Raw genomic sequence first — 25872 nt, forward strand, 5'->3', positions numbered from 1 at the left:
GTCACTTCATCCAGAACTCTAACAAACTTATGAGGCATGATCTCCCGAGCAAAGCCAAGCTGACTGTTCCTAATCAAACCCTGTCTCTCCAAATTAATCATCTCAAGTAAGTTACCCATCACAGATGTTAAGCTTACTGGTCTATAATTTCCAAGTATTTCTTTGCAGGCCTTCTTGAATAAGGGCACAACATTTGCTACCCTCCAGCCTTCCGGGATCTCTTCCAGAGCTAACCATGATGCAAATATATCTGCCAGGGCACCCACAATTTCTTCTCCAGAGTCCTTCAGGTTTCTTGGATATACCTGGTCAGGACAAGGAGATTTATCCATCTTCATGCCTTCTAATACTTCCAACACATCCTCTACCATGTTATGGACTGCCCCAAGATGCTACCACTAACCTCCCAAAGTTCGCAAATCTTCATTAAAAACCAAAAGAACTACCGATGCTGTAAATCAGGAACAAAAACATAAGTTGCTGGGAAAGCTCAGTAGGTCTGACAGCACCTATGAAAAATAAAATCAGTTAGCATTTCAGGTCCAGTGACCCCTCCTCTGCTCAGAGGAGAAGAATTCATTGAGGACCACGCCTACCTTTTATCATTCCACACATACATTGGTCCACTTTGGTCTTTGAGGGGTCTTCTTCTCTCTAGTTATTCTTTTTCCTTTAACATATTTAAAGAATCTCTTTGGATTCACCCTAATCTTCTCAGACAAAGCTATCTCATGCCCCCTTTTTACCCTCCTGATTTTCTTCTTCAGTAAACTTTTGTGTCTTCAACATACCTCCGGGAATACCCTTGATCCCAGCTGCCTCTCCTGAGTAACGTTTCTTTTTTCTGGTCACAGCCTCAACATCTATTGTCATCCCGGGTTCCCTGCTCCTGTCAACCTCGCCCTTCACCCTCACAGGAACATAAAGATCTTGAACTCTAGCTGTCACACTTAAAAGCCTCTCACTTCACCAGAGGTCCCTTCGCCTGCAAACAAACTATTCCAATCAACCCTTGTGAGCTCCTGTCTAATTTAGGACATGAAACCGTGGACTACTATTGCCCTTCTTTTAACTATTTTAAAAATCAATAAAACTATGATCATTCGTCCCAAAGTGCTCCCCCACTTTCACCAGTCCTGCCGTATTACCTAAGAATATGTCAGGTTGTGCCCCTTCCTATCACAGGACCCTATATATACTGCTTAAGGAAACTTTCCAGAACACTTAAATTCCACATCTAAACTCTTAACGCTATGGAAGTCCCAGTCCATGTTAGGAAAATTAAAACAACCATATTTCTCCTACATGTATCCACAATCTCCCTGCATATTTGTTCCTCTAATTCCCATTGACTATTTGGGGGCTTACAGTTCAACACCAATGACATCACCATCCCCTTTTTCTTGGCTCCAATCACAAAGCCTCACTTGATGATTCCTCAGTTATTTCAACTCTAACTACGGCTGTGATATCAAAAATGAAAGTCCCCTTCCCCTCTTTGCTCCACCTCTGTTCCGCCTAAAGCGCCTGTAACCCTGGCACATTAAGCTGCCAGTCCTGTCCCTTCCTCAGCCAGTTTCTGTAATGGCTATAATATCCTAGCCCAACAGACCTATCCATGCCCTGGGTTATCAGCCTTGCCTGTCAGCCCTCTTGCATTGAAATAGATGCAACTTATTCTAACAGGCATTCCTCGTTCCCTGTTCTCTTCCAACCTGACTTATCTCTTCAGCTTGCTTTTTCTGATTACTGTACCTTCTTCCAGCCTTACACTTCCCTCCCTGTTCTTGAGGATCCCACTCCGCTGTTAGTCTTGTTTAAACCCTACCTTGCAGCACTAGTAAATCTACCAATGAATACTGGTCCCCAGCTCAGGTGCAACCTGTCTCTCTTGAACAGGTCAGCTCTGCCCCAGAAAAGATCCCAAGTGATCCAGGAATCTGAATCCCTGCCACCTTGCAACAATTCTTTAGCCACGCATTCATCTGTCATTTCCTCCTGTTTTTAACCTCACTGGCACAAGACACTAAGTAATCTGGAGATTACCATCTTCGAGGTCCTGGTTTTTAAACTTTGCTCCTAGCTCTCTATATTCACTCCGCAGGATCTCATCCTTAGTTCTATCTATGCCACTTGTGCCAATGTGCACAACGGCTTCAGGCTGCTCACTCTCCCCTGGAGAATGTTCTGCAGCCGCTTCGAGACATCCTGGACCCTGACATCTGGGAAACAGCACACCATCCTGGATTGCCGTCTGCGGCCACAGAATCTCCTGTCTGTACCACTAACTGTTGAATCTCCTATCACTAAGGTTCTGTTTACCTTTACCCTTTCCCGCAGTATCCCAGAGCCAGCTGTCATGCCACCAACCTGGCTGTTGGTGCTTTCCCCTAATCAGTCAACCACAACTGTATCCAAAGTGGTATATTTGTTTACAAGGGAAATGGCCAGAGGGGATTCCTGTGCTCTACCTACACCCTTTGCTTTTCCTGGTGGTCACCCAACTACTCTCTGCTTGCACCGTAGGTGTGACCACCTCACTAAAGCTCCTATCCATGATGCACTCAGCATCCAAGATGCTCCTGAGTGCATACAGCTCCAACTCCATGACATGGTCTCCCAGGTGCTGCAGCTAAGTGCATTTGCCATAGGTATAGTCATCAGGGATGATGGAAGTCTACCCGAGATCCCACAGCCTGCCATAGGAGCATGCCACTACCCTAACTACCATCTCATATGCTCCAAGACTGAAGACTTTAAGACCCGAGTTTACCTGAATTTTTTGTTGAGCCACTGCTCACCAAAGTCTCTCAAGCCTTACTTTTTGCTCTGGTACCAACCAATTTTCACTAGCATGTGTCGCACCCCTTTTTCTGGCTCGAGGACAAGGGAGAGAAACACCTCAGCGATGTAATGTTTGGGCTCAAGTACACCTTGATACCAGGCCCATGATAATGTGTCCTTCAAAGCAGGTGACTGTTTTCAGGCTGTAACGTATGTGCCCAAGTGATGCTTCTCCCTCTCAGTCACCCGCTGTGGATCACTGCTCACAATGTGGTCTTCTCTCTCGGTGAGATGAAGCACAGGCTGGGCAACCATTCTGCAGAACACAGACATAGTGTGTGCAAAAATAACCCAGAGCTTCTAGTTGCCTACCCTTTCAACATACACACATGGTCCCTAGCCAACATGTAGCAGGTCCGAGACATGCTTTAGTGAAGCTCAGTGCGAGCTGGAAGAACAGCACCTCATTTTCCGCTTGGGAATCCTGCAATCTTCTTGGCTCAATATCAAATGCAATAAATTGTAGGTTTTGAGGACTTCTACAATGTCCTTACCCCAACTCTCTCTCACTCTGCCTTGCCATCACATGGGCTGCTGCTGCACACAGCCCACTGTCAGGTCCTCATGGTCCCAATTAGCAACTATTCCTTCTCCCAGGCTGACCTTTAGCTTTGTCCACTCAAATGTTTCTCTCTCTCTTTTGGCTCCATCTCCACTTATCGTTTATTCCTTTCCCTACCACCCCCCGCCCTTTCACTAACATATTTACCAATCTTTTCCAAGCTACAATCAGTTCTGAAGGATCACCAGATCCAAAATGGTAACTCTGCTTTTTCTCCACAGATGTGGCTACAGCTGATTTTTCCCGCAATTTCTGATGTTGTCAATAACTCATACATCTCACTCAAAAGGTTTATTAGGATGCTTTTCTGTTTTTGGCAATTCTGTCATGGAGGTCTCTGATTTAAACCCAAGAATAATACTAACTTGCATCTAAATGCTGGATCGTAAACTCCTAATCACATGCCATGTATTTCAGCATATGGGAGTCACCAGTTGCTCTAATTGGAGAGAAGAACTAGCTAGCGTTATCTTCTGATGAAAAATCAGTCCGAGTACCATGTCACAGCATGGTTTTGCTTGGACAATGAATTCTTCCAAGGAAATGATACCATTCATTAATTTCAATTAAAAAGCCACTTTTTCTAAAAGCAATTAGAGTTCCTTCAAATTAATGAGCTTTTTTAAAAAATCAACTGCAAACATGCAATAAACAATGTTTTACCATCTCTGTTAGACAGCAGATACACCAATCCATTAAGACACGTATCTGTAACTTCAGAAATATTGGTGGCACATCTTCCAATTGCCTGAATTGTGGCTGCAGCAAATTGCTTGTCCTGACTTTTCACATAGGTCTAAGCATGGAGATATACAGGAAAAGAAAAGTCCAATTATTTGGATTGATGTGTACCTTTATACAACCTATTGCTCAAACAAAAGCAATATTACAAAGAAAGTGTACTGATTTTATTAAGAAAAAGTCATTTTTGATTATTAACTTCACACACTAATTCCAATGCTGTAACTTAGCAATGTGCTAAATGAATGTGAAATACATTCTTAATCAGTTACCCAACTTTAAAGTATGTTTAAAACTGAGATGCATTGACACATTGCCACCAAGTGGCACCATGGAGTGTCACAGCTGTGATTTTCTGTTCTCAGGTAATCTGACTGCAGTAAGCAGTGGTACGTTTAACCCTACCTACCTCATCGAGAGTTACGGGTCTATAAACTTTTGCAAATCATTTCTTGGTGTTTCGACAGCAGTAACAGTAGAATCCTGAGAACAGATCACTTTTTGTCATCCAGTGGGGAATGAATGGGAGATATTAAAGGCAGAAAATACACGTTTATAATGAACTTCTTTACCTGAAACTTTCAGAAGACTACGCTGTTAATTTAAACATTAGGAATTCAAGCAAGTCATACACAAGGCAAGCATCTCACATGTGTTCAAGATCCATATCCTGAACACAACATTTAAAAATTAGGTGAGCAGGATCACATGCAGTCAGTCAAATCAGGCAATAACTGTGACTGTACCCACCTGAAATTCTCGTAGCACTATAGAGATGTTCGTTTCACTGGTCAGGTTTGTTAGAATTTCGAGCTACATAGAACAATAAAATATCTTAATCTCAAGGAATAACAAAGAGAGCTGTGGCCATGCATTAATAAGTACAGGAGAGTAAAATTGATGAATACTCTGCTAGCTGCAAACAAAAGAAAAGAAATTACTGAACATTTACTGCATTTTCTGTAAAGTGGTTACTCTCGTCCTCAGCAGACTAACTGTCAGGAGAGGGAGATGGAAAAATGGTGTTTTTACCAGAGTCCTGAACAGGATTGCACTGATTCACCGCTGTTTAGAATGTAGGTGAGCACTTAAGCACAGACTGACTTTTAGTACAAAACACGCTCATTCTGCTAAACTGAAGGCAGATGGTAAACAGGAAGGAGACAACCAATGTAAAAAAAATTGTCCCAATTAAACAGATTGGCTCAGGTTTTGCAAGTTTTTTTTGTTAGCTAGTTTAGTTCACATTTCAATGGGAGAGGGGAAGAAGTGTCTATATTCTATAGGATTCACAATTAACAAAGAAAAATAATTTGGATAACATTGATTAGAAAATGAGCAATGTAAACCTTTACCAATAAAACTCAATAATTTTCAATGGTAAATGATTTTGAGTTGAAATATTTTACGGAAGCCTTTGCCAGAAGTTACAATAAGAATTTCAAAAGCCATATTAGGCCTACTTTCAAAAATATTGTTGTACTGTCATGAAAATGAAATTGCATGAATATTGTGAGATACGTTGCCTAAGTAGATTTCAGAGCTTTTCCAAAAATCTCCTCAGAAGACAAGGCAGGCTTGTATCCATGATAACAATCGCAAACTTGCTGCTCAAAAACTTTCCCTTTTTTTGTGTTCTTGAATAAATTTAAAGCAAATGAGATTATGTTCAGTAAAACCACTGGACTTTTAATCCAGAACCTTGCATTTACTCAGGGGAAATAGTTTTGAATAGCAATATGGCAGATTATGAAATGTGAATTCAAAAATCTGGAAATAAAAACTAAACTAATGGGGATCATGTGCCTAATGTCGTAAAAACCGATCTGGTTCACCAATGCTGGTCCGGCTAATGGATGACTCCAAACCCAGAACAACCTTGTTGATTCCTAACTGCCTCTTAGCAATTAGGAGTGGGCAACAAATGGTGGCTTAGCCAGTGACACCCACATCCCAAGAATGAATTTTTAAAAACCAGCACTTGGTGTATAAGTCAGTTGCAACAGTTTTCTAAAAACTCTATTTGCAAATGTAAGTACTCTCGTGAACAAAAAGGACCATTAAACTACTTAGTCCCAGCCAGAAAGGAATTTTAAATTGGCACCTTGTCAAATGTGTTACACAAAAACCACAAGAAATGGGACGGAATAGCCGTTTGGCCCCTCAAGCTTGCTCTGCCATTTAAAAATCATTTTGAAGATGTTTGGTGAACGTATTCTTGATATGAAACCTGCACTGCACCCAAAAATATAAATCAACTTAGAAGTTGATTTATATTTTTGGGTGCAGTGCAGGTTTCATATCAAGAATACGTTCACCAAACATCTTCAAAATGATTTTTAAATGGCAGAGCAAGCTTGAGGGGCCAAACGGCCATTCCTGTCCCATTTCTTTTGGTTTTTGTGTAACACATTTGACAAGGTGCCAATCAACTCAATGATAATAAAGTTTTTGTTTTTAGATCAAGTTAAGCAAATCCATCTGTTTAGTGTTCACTTGACTTGAGGTACTACAAAAGCACACAGCAGACTGCTTGATTTATACTTAATATTACATTACTCGTGTCAAATAGTTGTATCTAACCAGCAAGACTTATTTGCAAATCCAAGCAGAAAACTGTTAGAACATTGCTTTCCAGTTGATTAAATTGGCCAGGTGCACCGTGACTCTATTGCAAATATTAACTCTATTCTAATTGTACGTTTTAAGCAAGGTGAAGTAATAGCAGACGTCAAATGACAGGCCGTACCTTCAAAATTTTTATCTGTGTCGGATCAGTGGATCGAACATAAAAACTTTTCAGATATGGCTCGAACATCCCCTGTGGAAAGAGATTATTTGTCCAGTTTCAAAAATCTTTAGAAACAAAAAATCTAAAACTGTTGATCATTTACAACTTGGTATATATCAAAACCAGTTTAAACATACCTTGTTTTGTATAGTCATTGTTGCAATATTCTGCATTACAATGTATTGCACTTCCCTACATATTAAACAGAAACAAGGTCAGCATCAGCAAACAACAAAATTTTCAGGGAATGGCGAGTATAGGCACTTTGGGTAAGCCCAGAGAGGGAGGAAAGCTATTTCTTGCTCAGTGCTCCAATCACTTTCTTCAAATTACAGAGGCAGGTTCACGACCTTCACTTTTTATTGTCACACATCATAGATGCTGATTTGTCCACTCCAATAGCTCCACTCATTTTAAGTGGTAAAACCTACTCAACTCTAAAGTGATCAGTATTGGCTAAGGTTCCCTCTAACTATATCATGGGACATGAGCATGCAGACAAGGCCAGCTTTTATGGTTCATCCCAAACTACTTTCACACAGGTGGTACGGAGTCATCATCTTGATCCCTCCAGTATTTGCGCGCACACAGCAGTGTTAGCAAAGGAGCTCCAGGTGTATGACATGGTAACAGTGGTATAGTATAAAGTCAGGATGGCATGTGATTTGACAGGAAACTTACAGATGGTTGTGTTCTCATGCATGTGCTGCTCTCATTCTTCTAGATGGTACAGGTCACAAGCTATGAGTGGCAGCTCGCTACAGTCAATCTTATACATGGTGTACATAACTACGATTGTTTGTTCAAGTGTAGAAGGAATGAAAAAAAGTTAAGTTTGTCAACAAATGTTGACCAAACAAGCTACTTTTTCGTAGACAGTTTCAAGCTTCTGCGTATTAGTGGAGTGAGCTCATCCAAATAAACGGACAACTTTCCATCCCTCCTAACTTTGCCTTGCAAAAAGTCGAGGGGTGAGTTCCTTGCTACAGAGTTTCCAACCCATGACTGGCCTCTTGCGGTCCTTGTATATAGGGCTAGCACAGTTAAGTTTCAAATCAATGATAATCCTCGGAATGTGAGATGTGCATTAACAGAAGTGGATTTTAAGGATCTGGGTAGTCCCAGCTGACATCCAAGGGTCAGCTCCTTTCAAAGGATTGCTCAAGGGCTCAAGTAAGTGTGCTCATTTATACCAATCTCCAACCCCAATGCTACTCAACTAATACTGGAGAATTTATAATCTAATATGATCTTGTTCTAATCTCCTTGTCCCAATTTCTCCAAATGGGCATTTCTAAATCAAGTCCCTGAACAGCAGAGAAACTTCATCAGATCTATCAAAAAATCCTACCGTCTTAAGAAACTACAGTCAATTCCAGTTCTCTTTCTGCAGCACTGAGCTGAGAAACTTCCCAATGTGTGAAACCTCACCTGTGCAATTGTAAATAGACGACACGAGTCACTTGACCAGGGCTACAGTCAACACTTGAACCAAAATTACAAATCTTGAAAGCTGTGTTTAGTTAAGCATTAAAATCAATCTCCTTTTACAATGAATTGGGTCATCAACTTTGGTCTTTTAGTTTCAAATGAAACTTTTGAAACTGAAGTACAGTACTTCTGAAAACAGACTTAAAAAACTGACCTGTGGCTTCGAAGCAACCGAACCAATGACTTTGCAACAATGTTAGCCTCGGACTTTGGTGCAAGGTGCCAATAAAGCTGAGCAACACCCATTACCACCTGAAAAAAATGAAGAACTTGATAACCCAATTATTAAACATCAAGAACTTTAAAATGCACACCGCCTTATTTGTTGAGGAAGGTATTTGCCTGTTGTGGCATGGCATTAATTATTTTTAGTTGAAATGTGGGTGTCACTAGCTAGTCCAAAATTTATTGCCTATTCCTAATTGGCCAGAGGGCAGTTACAAGTCGACCACATTATTGTGGGTCTGCATATATATGCAGGCCAGACCACGCAAAGATGCTAGATTTCTTTCCCCATAGGGCAATCGTGAACCAAATGGGTTTTTAACACAATCAGCAGTGGTTACACAGTCACTATCAAGCTAATTAAACTACAGTTGTTTCAAAAAAAAAGTTAAATTCCAATTTCAACAACTGTTCAGAATATTAGCCTGGGATTCTAGTCCAGTAACATTACCTCTACGTTCTTGAAATGACTTATGATAAAGCATGAAAACCAGCTATGGTGATCACCTACAATGAAGATGATCCGATCATTTGTAACAGAGGTCAAGGATTTTGAATCAAAGCAATGTTGAAGTTGTCTGAAGGCAAGAGGTGTGGGAATGTGGTGGTGGTGGCAGTGAAAGAGACCAATTTGGCTTGGAGGACATTGCTCCCATGGCGGGGTGGGATTTATGTTTTGTATAGGATGGAGGCCCCTAGTTTGGCCATTAGTGTGATCATATCACGTAACAAGGGAAATTAGAGATAGTAACAAATCCAAGGGTGGGCATATAAATTGGCCAATGAAGAAAGTAGTTGAGAGAATTGGGAGGAGTTTAGATTTGTACAAAGGAGAGTAAGGAATTGATTATGACAGGGGAAACAGTATGAGAGCAAGTTTGTGGGGAGCACATAAACTGATTATAAAAGGTCTATAGGGGTACATTAAGAAATAAAAAATTAATGAAGACAAGTGTAGGACTCAGTCAAAAACAACTTCATAACGAGAATCAAAGATGGCAGACCAGTTAAATACACGCTTTGGCTGTATTCCCAGAATATGACAAATAATGAGCTAAAGATGTTGGGAATTACACAGGCAAGCATAAGGGAGGAACTAAAAATTAGTATTAGTGGGAAATGGTGTTGGGGAAACTGATGGGATTTAAGGCCAATGATTATGCTGGAACTGTATAATAAATGCTGGTTAGGGCATCGCAAAAATATTGTGCGCAGTTCTGGAATCCGTTTTGTTGGAGGGATGCAATTGCACTGAAGATGGCTCAGAGGAGGTTTGAGGATGTGGCCTGGGCTGGAGAGTTCCAGTTATGAGGAAGACTGCTCAGATTGGAGTTGTTTTCCTTGGAGCAGAAGAGACTGGATTATGGATGGGCATAGATAGGATAGACCAGAAGGATTTTTTCCAACTTGGTAGAGGGACCAATAACCACAGGGATACAGATTTAAGTTAAAGGTTGGGAGATTTATTGGAGATGCCGAGTAGTAGTTGTTCATCTGGAAGGTGATGGGAATATCAAACTCACTGTCTCTAACCGTTATATAAGCAAATACCCTAACATTTAAAAAGTGTTCGATGTGCACTTGCATTGCCAATGCACACAAGGTTATGGGCCACGTGATAGAAAACAGAATTACAAAATAGAATAGGTCGATAAATTCTTTTGAAATTTCTACACCCAGCGAGCAGTGAGCCTGTGAAATTCACTGCCACAGAGAAGCCAAACCATTGCGTTTTTAAAGAGAGGTTGATATAACTCTTAGATCTCAAGGGATCAGGAATTTTTTTTGTGGCCAGGGGTGTGGGCGAGGGCATGGGTGGTAGGATTAAAAAAGGTACTGAGCTCAATGATCAAGCACGATCAAACCTTAATGCTGCAGCAGGCTCAATGACCTACTTCTGCTCCTATCTTCTGTGTTTCTATGGAAGGTAGCTAATGTAACAAATGTTTAAAAGAAAAGGAGGTAGACCAAAACGGAGAATTACAGAATAGTGAGCCTGACATCAGTACAGGGGAAAATGTTGGTGTTCATAACAAAAAGATTTAGTAACACAAGATTTGAAAAACAACAGCATGATGAGGCAGACAGTCAGCAAGAAAAAATGAAAGGGAAACCACGCTGGTCAAATTCACAGAAATTTGGGGATGTAACCAGAAGCACTGATAAAGGAGAAGCTAGTGGATGCAATTCATGGGCTTGCAGAAGGCTTTTGATAAGATCCCATGTAATAATTCGAGTGCATGAAGCTGGGGGTACGGTACTGACATGGATAGATAACTGGTTGGCAGATAGGAAGCAGAGGTGGAATAAACAGTTCTTTTTCTGAATGACAGGCAGTAGCTAGCTACAGTACCTTGCTATCAGTGCCCTGACACCAACTGTTCAAAACATAAATGTAAATGTAATATTTCCAAGTTTGCAGATGACACAAAGCTGGGTGGGAGGGTGACCTGTGAGGAAGCTGCAAGATGTTCAAGTATGATTTCAAAAAATTGAGTGGGCAAATGCCTGGCTGATGAAATTTAACGCGGATAAAAGCGAGCATATTCACTTTGGTAGCAAAAACAGGAAAACAGATTATTGTCTGAATGTAGATATATTTGAAAAGGGGTAGCTGCAATGAGACCTGGCTGTCCTTGTACACCAGTCGCTGAAAGTAAGCGTGCAGGCAGTGATGGGTGCAGTCGAATATGGGGTCAGTCATATAGGACTAAGGTGAGGAGAAATTTCTTCAGCCAGAGAGAGTGGTAAGCCTATAGAATCTCCGTCACAGACAGCCATGAAACCCAAAATATTAAAAGATGGCATTATAAAAAATTCCTCAGGCTGGAGGGAACAAAGGGTACTGGGGGAAAGCTGGGATAGGATAGAGTTGGACAACCAGCCACAATAATATTGAATGGCAAGGCAGGTTTGAAGGGCCAAATGGCCTATTCCTGCACCTATTTCCTGTGTTTATGTTTTTGAGAAGTCCAGAGTTCATATAGGACGATGACAAAAGTGCAGGTGAGACTCTCAGTAGCAGCAAAATCAAGGTGAAAGGAAATGTTGCATAAGTGGACAAAACGAAGCACAGCTTAGAATGATTATGTACACAAAGACTCTGCAGCATTGGGTTCAACCTGGAAAGCAACAGACAACAGAATTATGGATAAGAGTATTGGGCTTTTTGCAGGGACCCAGAAGGCTGACTCCCTTCTAGCCAAAACTAAACTGAAGAAAACTACCTTGCCAACTACTGGGATGTCAGACAACCAGACAAGTGGTGGTCATGGAATGGAAGGTAATCACACCAAAGATGCAGCACTCAAAGCAACCAGTCTACTTATACAGATTGAGCCAAATGTACAAGTTACTGAGAAGAATAACATGGGGGGAAAAAAAAGATATGCGTTAAAGAGCAGCTTTAGAATGACATTTCAGGTAGCTGTATAGGCAGACAATGAGTTTTTGTAATTAGTGAGAAAGAACAGTTTATTGCTTTTGTCCTAATTTGTACCTCAGTTGAAACCTTATCCAAGCTTTTGTCACATTTCGTATCTTAAGAAATCTTTCTTGCTCACCCTTCTTTGGTCCATTCTACATGAATTTCTGCTTATGCAAAACCTTACTGCTGCAGCCCTTTGCACTGTCTGGCTGAACCATCACCTCTCTTACTTATTAAAACACAGGCTCATACAGCCCAACATTTTAACTCATTGTATTAACATTTCCACATCATCTTAAAACCCAAATAGACTAACATCTTCCAGATCTATGAATCGCTACGACTCTCTTCAACTTTAGTTTCCATCGACTCCCTCAGTTTAAATTCCCCCACCCCACACCCTCCAACTTCCTATCTAAACTCCTCTAACCCTCTCATCCTTGACAATCACTTAAACGATAATTGACTTGTTGACTATTTTCTCTCCTTCAGTCAAATATCAATTTTTTTTATCTCTGCTTCTCCGTGAAACACTTTGCTACATTAAAATTGTCAAGCATAAATTGTACAAATTAACCTGATTTTGATGGCATTGCTAAAGTATTACAGGATAGTGAAAAGACTAGTTCCTCTTAAAAATGCCACCATTTTAATGAGCATTTGGATTATAAACTAAAGTTAGTGCAATTAACCATGCCCAAGTTTAATCCTTAGAAGCAAAAACAAAATTCAATGAACAGAATGCAGATTTATCTTTCATCCATTTACAAAGTCTTAAAACTGGCACAGCAATAGCCACAAATTGAATCAAAGACAAAATAACATGTTTTTGAATGTCATTTTTAGAAATGTGGAAAGATGGTTTCTGGTCACATGTGCAACCATCCAAGGATGCAGTGTTATGCAGCTTAGTCTTACCTAATAAATTTTAATAGTAAACATTTCACCAACGGTGTTTTGAACAAAGCACGGCAATGTGTGCGGAAGAAACAAGATTAATTGTCTTTGAAATAGCAAGAACTGCGGACGTTGGAGTCAGAGACAACAGTGTGGAGCTGGAGGAACACAGCAGGCCGGACAGCCGAGGTGCAGGAAAGTCGACGTTTCGGATTGGGACCCTTTCCAGAAATGGGGAGGGGGAAGGGAGTCTTGTAAGTTAGTCATCCATCTTCTCTTCTAAATGACCAAAGCAGTTCAGCCATTGTTTTCCAATAGCTTTTCTTTCAATACAAAGCCACACTTCATTAAGTATCATGCTCTTTCAGCAGGCCAAAAGCAAACATCTAAAATTCACAAAACAACTCATGTTCACATCACATCAGGACAGTGTTCGAAATCTGGCAATTTCTGCAGTTTAACAGCATCATTCTGAAAATAATATTGTTTCTGAGAAACCTTTTGGACAAGACGTGATGCATGTACTGCAACCAATTATTTAAACAAAAAAAATCAGGTCTCATGACAGACTCATTTTAATTATTATTTAGAACTGACTATATGCCAACCTGCTTAGTCAAATCAGAGGAGGTGCAAGCTGTTAATAAGAACAGCAAATAGTGTCCATGGTTCTGTCTAGATCCACATGCAATAGCAATACTAACGTAATCACGCTTTCTCCACTGGTTTATCAAATGAAGCAGTGATATGAAGCCACTGGATATCATCTAGAGGCAATCTGGCTGGAAAGAACATATCATTGCCTGTGCTATTTTCCCTTCTATCAGGAATTACATGGAATTACTGATTATAACAATTAAGATAATCAAGACATTGTGATGCATACAGCAGCATTCCTACTCTGTAGTAATGGCCTGGTGTTCCGGAGCAGCAGTCGATGATCTGGGTCCATTATGTATGGTTTTTTAGCAGCAACACCATTTTTATTCTGGTCTTCATCAGAATTGTAGAATGCTTCATTCTTCTCATCGAGCATTGCCTCCTGAAAACAGAAATTGTGCACTGTAAATGAAACAAATCTTAAGATTATTATAAGTTTTATAGGCCCTTCAATATCTCCAACCTGATTGGAAATTGCAGCAATCAAAACCAAGAAAAAATATAATTTGCTGCTTGTATTAGAGCACTGTCGTTGCTTTGTAATGCATATTGAACTAGTGTTATAGCAACTGTAAAAGTGGAAAGGCTCTATTTTTCTGGACCTGTATGCAGAATGGATTGTCTCTGCCAGACAAACTCATGTTTTACCCAAAGTTGGCACACAATGGCTGGAGAGTTTGTGTTGAAAACTTCTGTGGTCTAATTCTAATGACCAGTGTACACACCCCTATCTAAAATAGATACCAGGAAAGAAATTACTTGTGCATAACTGGATAGCATTTTCATTCCCATGTTTCAACATTTGGATTTTCTTTCAATAAAACAGATTATAGTCCACACCAAAAACTGTCTCACCTGTACAATTAAATGCTTTAGGTTATACTCATAATTCACTTCATAGTTAAAATACTTCAGAATTTCTTGACTATATCTTCAACATTTGTAATGAGTGGGAACTTTTCCCCATTGTATGAAAGCAAGCATGAAATCCAGAGCATCCAATAATTTTGGCTTTCTTTATGGACATCAAATGCGTTTTAAAAATGCTTCTAACAGTATGTTTTTTTCCTGTTTTGTCAATAGTCAGGCAAGTTTCAACTCAATTACTCCTTCAGAAATACAGTGGACAATGCACAGTTTGAGGTACAGGTGAATACTAAAACACACTCATCTGAAGCATTTTTTTCAAAAAAGCACTCAAGTCACTGAACCAATTGCCTTTTTGTCAACAGCACAATAAATAAATTGACTCCCACTAAGTGAAAAAAAGCAGGCCTAAATCAGTCCCATCAAGAGCTCCATATAGCCCAGAACCTAAAATTACCCTATTTTCACAACAACAGGCTGTGACAGTGCTGTTAAGTGCATTAGCTGCCCACAGATGACAACATGCCATCAACTCCACCGAGCAAAGCCACTCAACAAGAAGCTGCACTTTATGGCTGCATACAGAAGTAAATAACGTTCAATTAGTGGCAAGATGTGAATTGTGGAAACATTAACTTACTGATGAAATTCTTGAGCTTAGCTATTAGTATTTTCTTTGTAAAAAAGATCTTCAGCGAGAGAAATATACAAACCATGAACAATTCTTCCATATCACAATTTAACATTCAGCATAACATTCGTACATCTTAATTTTCCAGCTCTACAATCCTTTCACTGGTGAGAAGCAGCTGTGTGAAGATGGTTTAACATTGCACCAAAGCAAAATGGACACCAAAATCAGGGATCTGAAATTAGCAGTCCATCTAGAGTAGAGGATTATATTTTCACAGGAAAATTTTAACCTTTTCACAATTGAGGTCACATCCTTAAATTGACCAAATTGCTGCACTAAATGCTATTTATAAAAACGCTGCAGCGAATATGGCCACAGAATTAGCACTACACCAACTTTTGAAACAGTTTAATTACTTGCATCTTAGGATTTTACTTTTCACGATTTTTCTTATGTGAAGAGCAAACAGGAAAAAACTAACTTGTTTGGAAAAAGATGTTCATGGCACACTGGTGTTACTGACAAGACTAGTATTTACTGCTCATATCTAATTGCCCTTGAGGAAGAAATGGTAGGGGGACAGAGGGGGCATTCTCGGATTGCAGCAATCCATGTGAAGAAATCATTTCTAAATACCATGACATAGGAGGTTCCATGGGTTCAACCTAGGGATGCAGAAGGAAAGATGGAGTCAGGATCATAAGGCACCGGGAGGGGAGCCTGCAGGTAGTTGTGCTTCCATGCCATTCCTGGTGCTAGAGTTTGCAGGTTTGGAAGACTTTGGAAGCTTACGTGAAACAGCTTTGGAGAAATGGTGTTATGCATCTTTTAAGATGGAGAGAATGAAAACTTAACATTGAAAATAAAGGTGTCACCAAGTAGGTTGCTCTGCCCTGGACGATTATTGAATTTCAAGCGTTCCTAGATTAATCCAGGCAAGTGGGAAGTATTCCATCTGATTCCCGATTTATGCCTGTTCAGCATCCACAAGGTGATTACTCACTAAAGAAGCCATTGCCCTGACTGGTTCTCAAAGAGAGCATTCCCATCACAGATCATTTTGCCCATCATGTTCCTGCTGGTTGAAAAACATCCAGCCAAAACCTACTTCCAACACGGTATCCGTGGACCAGTCTTGAAGTCTATGGTTTGAACAAGAAGTCCAACTTCTTGATTCATCTGCAAGTTGTGCCTTAAAGCTTCTACCTGTTTCAGTAAAACCGTGCAGCCAAGATTAAATCTTTGGTAAACCTCCTCTGCATTTTCTCCAGCGCTATTACAACTACTGCATCAACTACACACAATGCTCTATTCTGACTGAACCAATATTTTTTTGCAGTTCCATACCCTCCCTGCTCTTAAACTCTGTTCTGGCTAATAAAGGCAGGTATACCACATTGGTGTACAAGAAGCAAGGTCCCTCTGATCTTTAGTATTTCCAAGGGTCTTACCATTCATCATACATTGCCTCACTTTATTTTTCCTGCTGAAGTGCACCACCTCACAGTTATCCAGATTGAATTACATTTGCTACTGATCAGCCTGTCTATACCCTTCTGTGATCTAAGGGTATTTTCCACATTACCCCATGAATTTTTGAAACATCTGTGAATATACTCATCAATCTTCCTACATTCAAGTCTAAATTATTTATATGTACTACAAACAGCAACGATCCCAATACAGATTCCTGCATAATCCCACTGCGCACAGGCTCCCAGTCACAAAAATCACCCCTTGACCATCATACTCAGATTCCTGCCACTCAGCCAAACTTCCTTAGATTCCACAGATAAGGGCCAATCAGTCTCTCACAGAAGACGTTCTCACAAGCCTTGCTCAAATCCAAATCGACCACAGCAAATACACAGCCTTCATTTAAACGCCTCACCACTTCTTCAAAAAATCCAAATTGGTCAGACATGACCATCCTTTAACAAAACCACGCCAACTACTCCAGATTAATTCCTGCCTTTCTACATGCAGATTAATTTTGTCCCTCAGAATCACTTCCAAAAGCTTACCCAGCACCGAGGTGAGACTAACTAGCCCACGGTTTCCTGGTTTATCCTTTACTCCCTTGTTAATAATAACAATAACACTGGCTTTTCTTCAGTGCTCTGGCACCTCTCTTGTGACCACAGAAGAACTGAAAATTATTGCTAACGCCCCTATTATTTCCTCCCTTGCATTTCATCCTGCCTTGGAGATTTATCTACTTTTAAGCCTGCCAGAACACTCAAATTGCTCCCTATGAATTTCTTGAACTGTTTCACAGACTTTATCTCCAATTTCTAAACCCACCTCACCAGTGAACATTTAAAAAAGTTACCTATAACCCTCATCCGACCTAAATCTTCCAAGTCTACAGACAAATTACCACTGTAGTCCTTAATGTGCCACTACCCTTTCCTAGTTAGTTTTGTATACTTAATGAACTTGTAACGTAACTTTGGATTTTCCTTGATTTTACCTATTATTCTTTTACACCCCCTTTCTGTTCCCCTAATTACCTTAAGTCTCCACTTGCACATTCTGTATCCTAAGGTTTCTGCTTTTAAGACCCCTTGGCATCTAGCCTAACCCTTTGTTCTCTTTATCCAATCCCTGTAAGCCTTGATAAGGTTTGCTGGATTTGTTGGTCAAACCCTTCATCTTCATTCATTCAAAGATGTTGGCTCTGTACTCTCCCTACTCCCTTCCTAAATGCAACCCACTGCTCCAACAGAATTACCCAAAAGTATCTGTTCCCAATTCACTGTGGCCAAGACAAATCTGATCTTATTAAAATCTGCCTTTGCAAATTTGGCAATATCGTGAAAGATGGAAGATCCAATGATTGCAGCATTTCAATATCATAGAAAGATGTTGAGCTGCAGCTCGAGTGGCCAGTGTGGTTGGAGTTGCAGATGGACTTTCTATGGAGCACACATGATGTTAATGACATTGTGGGCAATACGTCTATCAAGCTGATCACACTACAAGGGTTACGTACACAGAAAAGTATTGGGCAATCTCAAGGCTAGGCATGGGCAGGCGGTATGGGTGTGGGTTCTTTGGGGAAACCACTAAGCTTGTGCCATCATAGTCAGCTCTGCTGCATAATAGGCATAATATATTACCATTGCACAAGCCATTGTGAGGCTGCACACTGTATTGTGTAAAGTTTTGGACAAAACACAGGCAGATGGAATTTAATCCTGATAAGTGTGAAGTGATGCACTTTGGGAGGTCTCATCAGGTATAGATTTACAATGAATACTAACTAGGGAGTACTGAGGACAAAGGGACCTTTGTGTACAAGTCCATAGGTCCTTGAAGGTGTCAGCACAGGTAAATAGGGTTATAAGACGACATATATACTGGGGTGTAGAAATTCGGAGCAGGGAGATCTTATTGCAACTTTAATAAAGTATTGGTTGGCCACAGATGGAATATTTGTGCAGTTCTGGTCACCATCCTATCAGAGAGACGGGATTGCCCTGGAGAGGGTTTCGAGGAGATTCACCAGGATGTTGCCCAAGATGAAGAATCTCAGTTATGAGAGGAGATTGGACTGGCTGTGTTTGTCTTCATTGGAATGGGTTGAGGAGGATCTGCTTAAGGTATGAGAGGCAGAGATAGAGTAGATTGAGAGAATCTTTCCACATGGAAAATGTGTCAAAGATGAGACAACAAGCTTAAAGTGGAGTAAGTGGTTTAGAGGGTATTGGCAGAAACACATTTTTTCCACCTAGAGAGAGTGGCAGAAATATCGAACACACTGCCTGAGAATGTGGCTGAGCCAAGTATTCTCACAACATTTAACCAGCTTCTGGATGAGCACTTCATAAAAAAAAAACACATGCAATAAGACAAGGAACATGACAAAGCAATATAATAAAATGTGAGGCTGGATGAACACAGCAGGCCAAGCAGCATCTCAGGAGCACAAAAGCTGATGTTTCGGGCCTAGACCCTTCATCAGAGAGGGGGATGGGGTGAGGGTTCTGGAATAAATAGGGAGAGAGGGGGAGGCGGACCGAAGATGGAGAGAAAAGAAGATAGGTGGAGAGAGTATAGGTGGGGAGGTAGGGAGGGGATAGGTCAGTCCAGGGAAGACGAACAGGTCAAGGAGGTGGGATGAGGTTAGTAGGTAGATGGGGGTGCGGCTAGGGGTGGGAGGAAGGGATGGGCGAGAGGACGAACAGGTTTGGGAGGCAGACACAGATTGGACTGGTTTTGGGATGCAGTGGGTGGAGGGGAAGAGCTGGGCTGGTTGTGTGGTGCAGTGGGGGGAGGGGACGAATTGGGCTGGTTTACGGATGCGGTGGGGGGAGGGGAGATTTTGAAACTGGTGAAGTCCACAACACTGCATCAATGTGGACTTCACCAGTTTCAAAGTCTCCCCATCCCCCACCGCATCCCTAAACCAGCCCAGTTCGTCCCCTCCCCCCACTGCACCACACAACCAGCCCAGCTCTTCCCCTCCACCCACTGCATCCCAAAACCAGTCCAACCTGTCTCTGCCTCCCTAACCTGTTCTTCCTCTCACCCATCCCTTCCTCCCACCCCAAGCCACACCCCCATCTACCTACTAACCTCATTCCACCTCCTTGACCTGTCCGTCTTCCCTGGACTGACCTATCCCCTCCCTAACTCCCCACCTATACTCTCTCCACCTATCTTCTTTTCTCTCCATCTTCGGTCCGCCTCTCCCTCTCTCCCTATTTATTCCAGAACCCTCACCCTATCCCCCTCTCTGATGAAGGGTCTAGGCCCGAAACGTCAGCTTTTGTGCTCCTGAGATACTGCTTGGCCTGCTGGGGTCATCCAGCCTCACATTTTATTATTTTGGATTCTCCAGCATCTGCAGTTCCCACTATCTCTGATACATGACAAAGCAGTTTGTTTTTGCAAGTCACTGGATTTACATTTTACTCCATCAAGCCAATGTTGCATTCCTTTAACAAAATCTAGCATCTCTAAACAATGCTGTAGTATTGGAAAAAGGTCAAAAATGAGGGAAAAAAGAAAATTCTCTTAAATTTACATCAAGAATGAGTAAACTTACATTAAAATCCTATAAAAAGCTCCAGGATAATTGATGAGTATAATTAATCCTCATTATCTACAGGCGAATTGGGGCAGGATCTTCCACGATTAACTCAAAGCAGCAGACAGCACTAGAATGGCCTATCTATCGTGATGGAGCTGGAAATACTTCATTGTCCAGTGAGTCGTTAAGATCTGGAATGCATTGCCTGAGTGTACAATGGAGGCAGGTTCAAGTGAAGCATTTGAGATGGAACTCGACTGACATATGAAAAACACTACATGTAGGATTACAGGGAGATGACCACAGAATGGCACTTAGTGCATTGCTTATTAGGAGGGCCAGTGCAGACACGATAAGCCAAGGGGCGTTCCCTTTCATGGTCAAAATTGTGAAATTCTGTTATTTACAAGATATGTTATACACTAATAATTAGGCAATATATAGACTGTCCTCAAAGTTCCCCAACTGACACTTGAACTACTTCATTCTTCAGAATTAATGATTAAAATGAATCTATATTCAATTAATATACAACAGATGCAGTCGAGACAAGTAGAACTTCAGTTGTTCAAAGTGTTAGGCACCATTAATTCAAATCAGCCAATCCTACCAAGCATGCTAAATTTACAATATGTCATAGCACAAATTATGCACTGCAGTATCCAAAAAGATACAGAAGTGTCAGCAATGACAATGTTCAACCAATACCCTAAAGGCCTAGACAAAAAAGATCCCATGATAGTCCTAAAGAAGAGCAGCAGAGCTGGCCCCCATATCTGACCAATATTTATTCTTTAATTAGCATCATATAAACCAGATTATCTGACAGTAGCACTCTTGCCAATAGCACAACTATTTAAGTCCAGGCAACTTTAATTTAAATCGTTAGGGCAGGTTATCAAATTTGGTAACATCTGGTAAATCAAAGTCGAGCTAAAACTCAACATAAAGGTAGTGTGAGAAACAAGAAACAGGTCATATCAAGTAGTTAGAGAACACAAATCTAACAGTCAACCAGCAGATAACACGCGAATTTACAAATAGTAAAATTTTAGTCAAAGAGCAGAGGCTCTATCAAAAAGGATATAGCATGCAAAATAAAAAACAAAACTCAAAGGAAAATGACTACAGACAACTTTGTAGTCATTACAGAGAAATGGCTGAAAGATGACAATAAATTAGAACCTGAATTTAAGACAACAGAGCATTTTGGAATGAATAAAAAACCACAAAAAGATGGGAGCTGTAGCTCTAAGTTAACAATGGTATCAATGCTTTAGAAAGGGATAACCTAAGGTCAGAAAACTAAGATGCAGAAACAGTTTGGTTGGGAATGAAAAATGCTAAATAGTAAAGTGGGAGTGGTGCACAAGCCTCTCAAAGCATCCACACAATACAGCACAAAGAAACAAATAAGACCTTGCCAGAAATACACAGTAATACTAATTTGAGGGATTAATGTACATATAGATGGCAATGGTCAGATAGGCAAAGGCAGCCTAGATGAGGTGGTCACAGATTTTTGAGATAGCTGCTTAGATGATGTTCAGAGCTAAGCAGACATGCTTTATTGGACCTGTTTTGGTCGATGTTTTGGACCTGAGATTCTACACTGTGATAGGATTAATGATCTCATAATCAAGGCAACCCAAGGTAGAAGCGACCAGAAGATGACAATTTTCATTCAGTTCGTGAAAAACAGTAGGCTTGAAACTAGTTTTAAAATTTAAATCAGGACAATTATGATGGTATGAAAGCAAAGCTGCCTAAAGTGAATTTTAAAGTTAAATTAGAAAGGATAGGTTAACAGAGGTATAGACATTTAAGGTAATATATACATTTGAAGAGATAAATACATTTCAACGAGTAAGAAAAAAAACACCAAATGATTGACCCATCATTCTTGGTTAACTAGAAATGTATCCAACTTAATAGAACAAAAAGCATGTCATTGTGCAAAGGCAGATGGCAGGTCAGAAAATGGGATGACTATGAAAACAGCAAAAATGACCAACACCATAGTGAGAGTAAAACAACAGTATGAGAGAAAGCTCGCCAGAAATATAAAAACAGATATCCAGAGTTTCAAAACTATTTCAAGAAGTCAACCGAGTGAGTGCTGGTCTTACTGAAAGTGAGTTTTCAGAATTAATAATGGAAAACTATGTAATGGCTGAAGAATTAGTCAGATATTTTATAAACAGGAACACGAGTAGCCTATTTTGCTCATCGAGTCTGGCCAGTCCAACATTTCAATACCTTTTACTCATTCCTTCCCAATGACCCTATACACAGCTGATGTTTTCATTTTCAAAGATGAGGCTTTCATAGTGCAAGTTAAGACATTCCAAAAGGATCTCAACAATTTAAGTTTAAAAAATCCTCATCTCAGGCCCAAGGATGCCCCCCTTATTTTAGAAGGTGGCTGTGATTCTATACTCCCCAACCAGGAGAAATAGTTTACCCTGTCAAATTAATCCCCAAAAGCTTTTTCTAAATTTCAATGAGAACACCTCTCATTCTGCAATATAATAGAAAATACAGGCCCAATTTGCAGTCTCTTTATTAGAAGCCCCAACATCCTGCAACCAAATCTAGTGAACTTTTGCTACACTCCTTTCATTGCATCATTTCTGATCTATAATACTATTCCCGCGATAAGGGGATAATAACTCATACAATACTCCAGGCTCTGTCTCACTAAGCTGCAAAACAATGAAGGAAAGACTCCTGTTGCAAATCCTCATGATTAATCTTCTGTTAGCCTTCAGTGACTTAACGACAACAACTTCCAAATCCCTTTGTACACCTATATTTTCTTCGCACTGTTTCTCCTACCAGAGAGGGTTAACCTTGCATTGCCTCATACGTAATGTCATATGCCATATTCTTGCCAATTAACTAAACATATCCAAATCCTCCTGAAACAGTTTTACATCCTCTCAACACACATTCCCACTTAGCAATGTATCATTTTCAGGTCTGGAAATATTTCATTTGATCTCCACCTCCAGATCATTGATCCATTCTGTGAATAGCTGAAGCCCAAGCACTCCCTGCAATAGCCCAGTCACAGCCTGCCAACATTAGTATGCACAATTTATCTACTGTTTTCTGTTAGTCAATCCTGTAACCATATGAAAAAAATAAAAGTTTCTGGAGAAACTCAGCAGGTCTGGCAGCTTCTGAAGAGATAGGAGAATCATTTTAAATCCAGTTTTGAAGGATCACTGAACCTAAAACATCAGCTCTGCTTTCTTTCCACTGATGCTGTCAGACCTGCTCAGCTTCTCCAGCACTTTGATTTTGTTTCAGATTTCCAGCATCCACAGTTATTTGTCTGTTGTTTACTGTACCCATGCCAGTACATTTGTGATTTAATCTTTCCAGCCAGCCTTGTGGGAGACTTTATCAAAAACCTTCTTAAAATATAAATGTACCATGTCTATTGGCTCTCCTTTATTATTGCTGTTCGCAACTTCTTAAACAAAAACTCCAAGTTCATCACACATGATTTCCTATTCAAAAATTCACACTGACTGGCATTTTACAAACGTCTTCATTGTAAGGATACAAGTATCATCCCAGAGACAGCTATGAGCCATAAAATAGAAGGAAAAAACAGGAACTCAGTAAAATCAATCACCAGGGAAGAGGAATGAATAATTATTGGAGCTCACTGTGTTTTGGTCTCCCAAAGGCATTTGAGAAGGCTTCATATCAAAGCTTATTTGTGAAAATAAATCTCATGGTTGGGGGGGGGGGGGGGGGGGTGGAAAATAGCAGCATGCTGATATACACAGAAGACTGGTTGACAGCAACCAGCGAGTTGGTATGAATGCAATTTTTTCCCAGAAGGGCAAGATAAAAAAAGTGATGTGCCACAGGGAATTAAAACAGATTAGGAAATTTTCTGTTCAAGTGGGCCAAGAGTCCATGGAACTGTATTCCTGAAAAGGTGGTAGGAGCCAAAATGTTTGAACATTTTTAAGGCTGAGGTAGCTAGATTGTGTGTTAAACAAGAGGGCAAGAGGTCATCAAGGGTAGGTCAGAATGTGGATTTGAGGTTACAATTTAAAGACGCAACAGCTCGAGAAGCTGAATGGTTTATCCTTTTCCCTCATTCATCTGCTCATTATTGCAAAGAGACCACTGAAGAAGGGTCTAGGCCCGAAACGTCAGCTTTTGTGCTCCTGAGATGCTGCTGGGCCTGCTGTGTTCATCCAGCCTCACATTTTATTATCTTGGATTCTCCAGCATCTGCAGTTCCCATTATCACTTCATAGTCTGTTGTCTTCAGTTAAAAATGCCCAGTCACCTGTTATTCAATGTCAAGCGGGTTGCACTTTAAATTCTACTTTTACGTTTTGAAAAAAAGCAATATTGTAGAATATGTCTAAGTACATGTACAATTTGGACAACAGGATCATCTGATACGAACAACAATTCATTGCTTGCAACATGGCTGCAGTTATATCCGTAAACTATAAACTCACGGTACTTCATGTGAAAACAATATAAAATCCCCTTTACAGCATTTGCCATGCATGATTGGAGACAATTTGGATCAATGACGATGTAATCTCTTAGGGATTTTACAGAGGGTTTCCCTGGAGTACTTTCATGCAATAGGATGTATTGAACTACCCATCTAAGAAATTATACTGATCACCAGCACCAATTGGTTAAGTTCCATCAGGGTATTAGTGCTACCTTGCAGCAAAATTAAATTCACAGCCAGAATCTGCTCAAAAAGGAAGATACATCTTACTTCAAATGCTGACATTTGATGCTTTGTAGTACATTAGTATGATGCTTTGCCCTAAACTTTTAAATTTCAATTAATAAGTTTTCTATATAGCAGGTTCAAAATCAATGTAGATGCTTAATTTTAAATGACCTTTCCAATAAAAATCACATAGCACATTTAACTGAGATTCTGACCATCTGATCTCAATCTGGATAAAATTACCCTTTGTTATCATGGAATCCTATGCATGTATGTTGCAAAGTGTGAAGCTGGATGAACACAGCAGGCCAAGCAGCACAAAAGCCGACGTTTCGGGCCTAGACCCTTCATCAGATGGAGGGGGGTCTGGGCCCGAAACGTCGGCTTTTGTGCTCCTGAGATGCTGCTTGGCCTGCTGTGTTCATCCAGCTTCACACTTTATTATCTTGGATTCTCCAGCATCTGCAGTTCCCATTATCTCTGCCTAGGATTCCACTGTCTTTCAAACGTTAACAAATAGCTTTCTATCAATCACATTAACGAGCAAATTTTTTCCAAGTCGCAATTGCTGATTGCATGTCATCAGTCCTGGCTTTTATCTTTCATTATTATGAACCCAAAATGCAGCCAAGTTACAACTTAATTAGTAACTCTCCCAGACTTCCATGCAAATGACTGTCTTCAAGACTGTAGAGCACAAGTTTAATTATCTTCAATTGTAATTAAATATTTACACACTAGGAATCATTCTCACATCTCTTCTTGGAAGCCTTTTCAGGGTTTCAATATTACTTTTTCTCCTCAGTAACTGAAACCAAACTGCACACAAAAGAGCAATTTGACCAAAGCAATGCCTAGTTTCAGCATTACACTTTAGCTTATATTCTACTACTCCACTTGTACAATTCATCATTCTGTTTCCCTAATTGGTTGCTGCTACACAAGTGAACAAATTAAGTGCCAAGT

At 40.3% G+C, this 25872-nt stretch overlaps 1 protein-coding gene across 4 annotated transcripts in view; it reads right to left on the bottom strand.

Annotated features, from left to right (window-relative positions):
• Positions 1 to 25872, bottom strand: part of ap3b1a (adaptor related protein complex 3 subunit beta 1a) — a 308383-nt gene that overhangs the window by 158203 nt on the left and 124308 nt on the right. For all 4 annotated transcript variants that reach the window (XR_007247173.2, XM_048527277.2, XM_048527276.2 and 1 more), the window contains exons 8-13: positions 13865 to 14020; positions 8584 to 8681; positions 7076 to 7130; positions 6897 to 6968; positions 4898 to 4960; positions 4070 to 4202 (exon numbers count right to left, since the gene is read on the bottom strand). Coding sequence is in view for 3 of the 4 variants with exons in the window: in XM_048527277.2 (XP_048383234.1) it covers positions 4070 to 4202; positions 4898 to 4960; positions 6897 to 6968; positions 7076 to 7130; positions 8584 to 8681; positions 13865 to 14020 (577 nt within the window). In the remaining variant the exon portion in view is untranslated. The remainder of the gene's footprint in view (positions 1 to 4069; positions 4203 to 4897; positions 4961 to 6896; positions 6969 to 7075; positions 7131 to 8583; positions 8682 to 13864; positions 14021 to 25872) is intronic.

The sequence above is a fragment of the Stegostoma tigrinum genome, chromosome 3 (assembly GCF_030684315.1).
Source record: "Stegostoma tigrinum isolate sSteTig4 chromosome 3, sSteTig4.hap1, whole genome shotgun sequence".
Taxonomy (NCBI): Eukaryota; Metazoa; Chordata; class Chondrichthyes; order Orectolobiformes; family Stegostomatidae; genus Stegostoma; species Stegostoma tigrinum.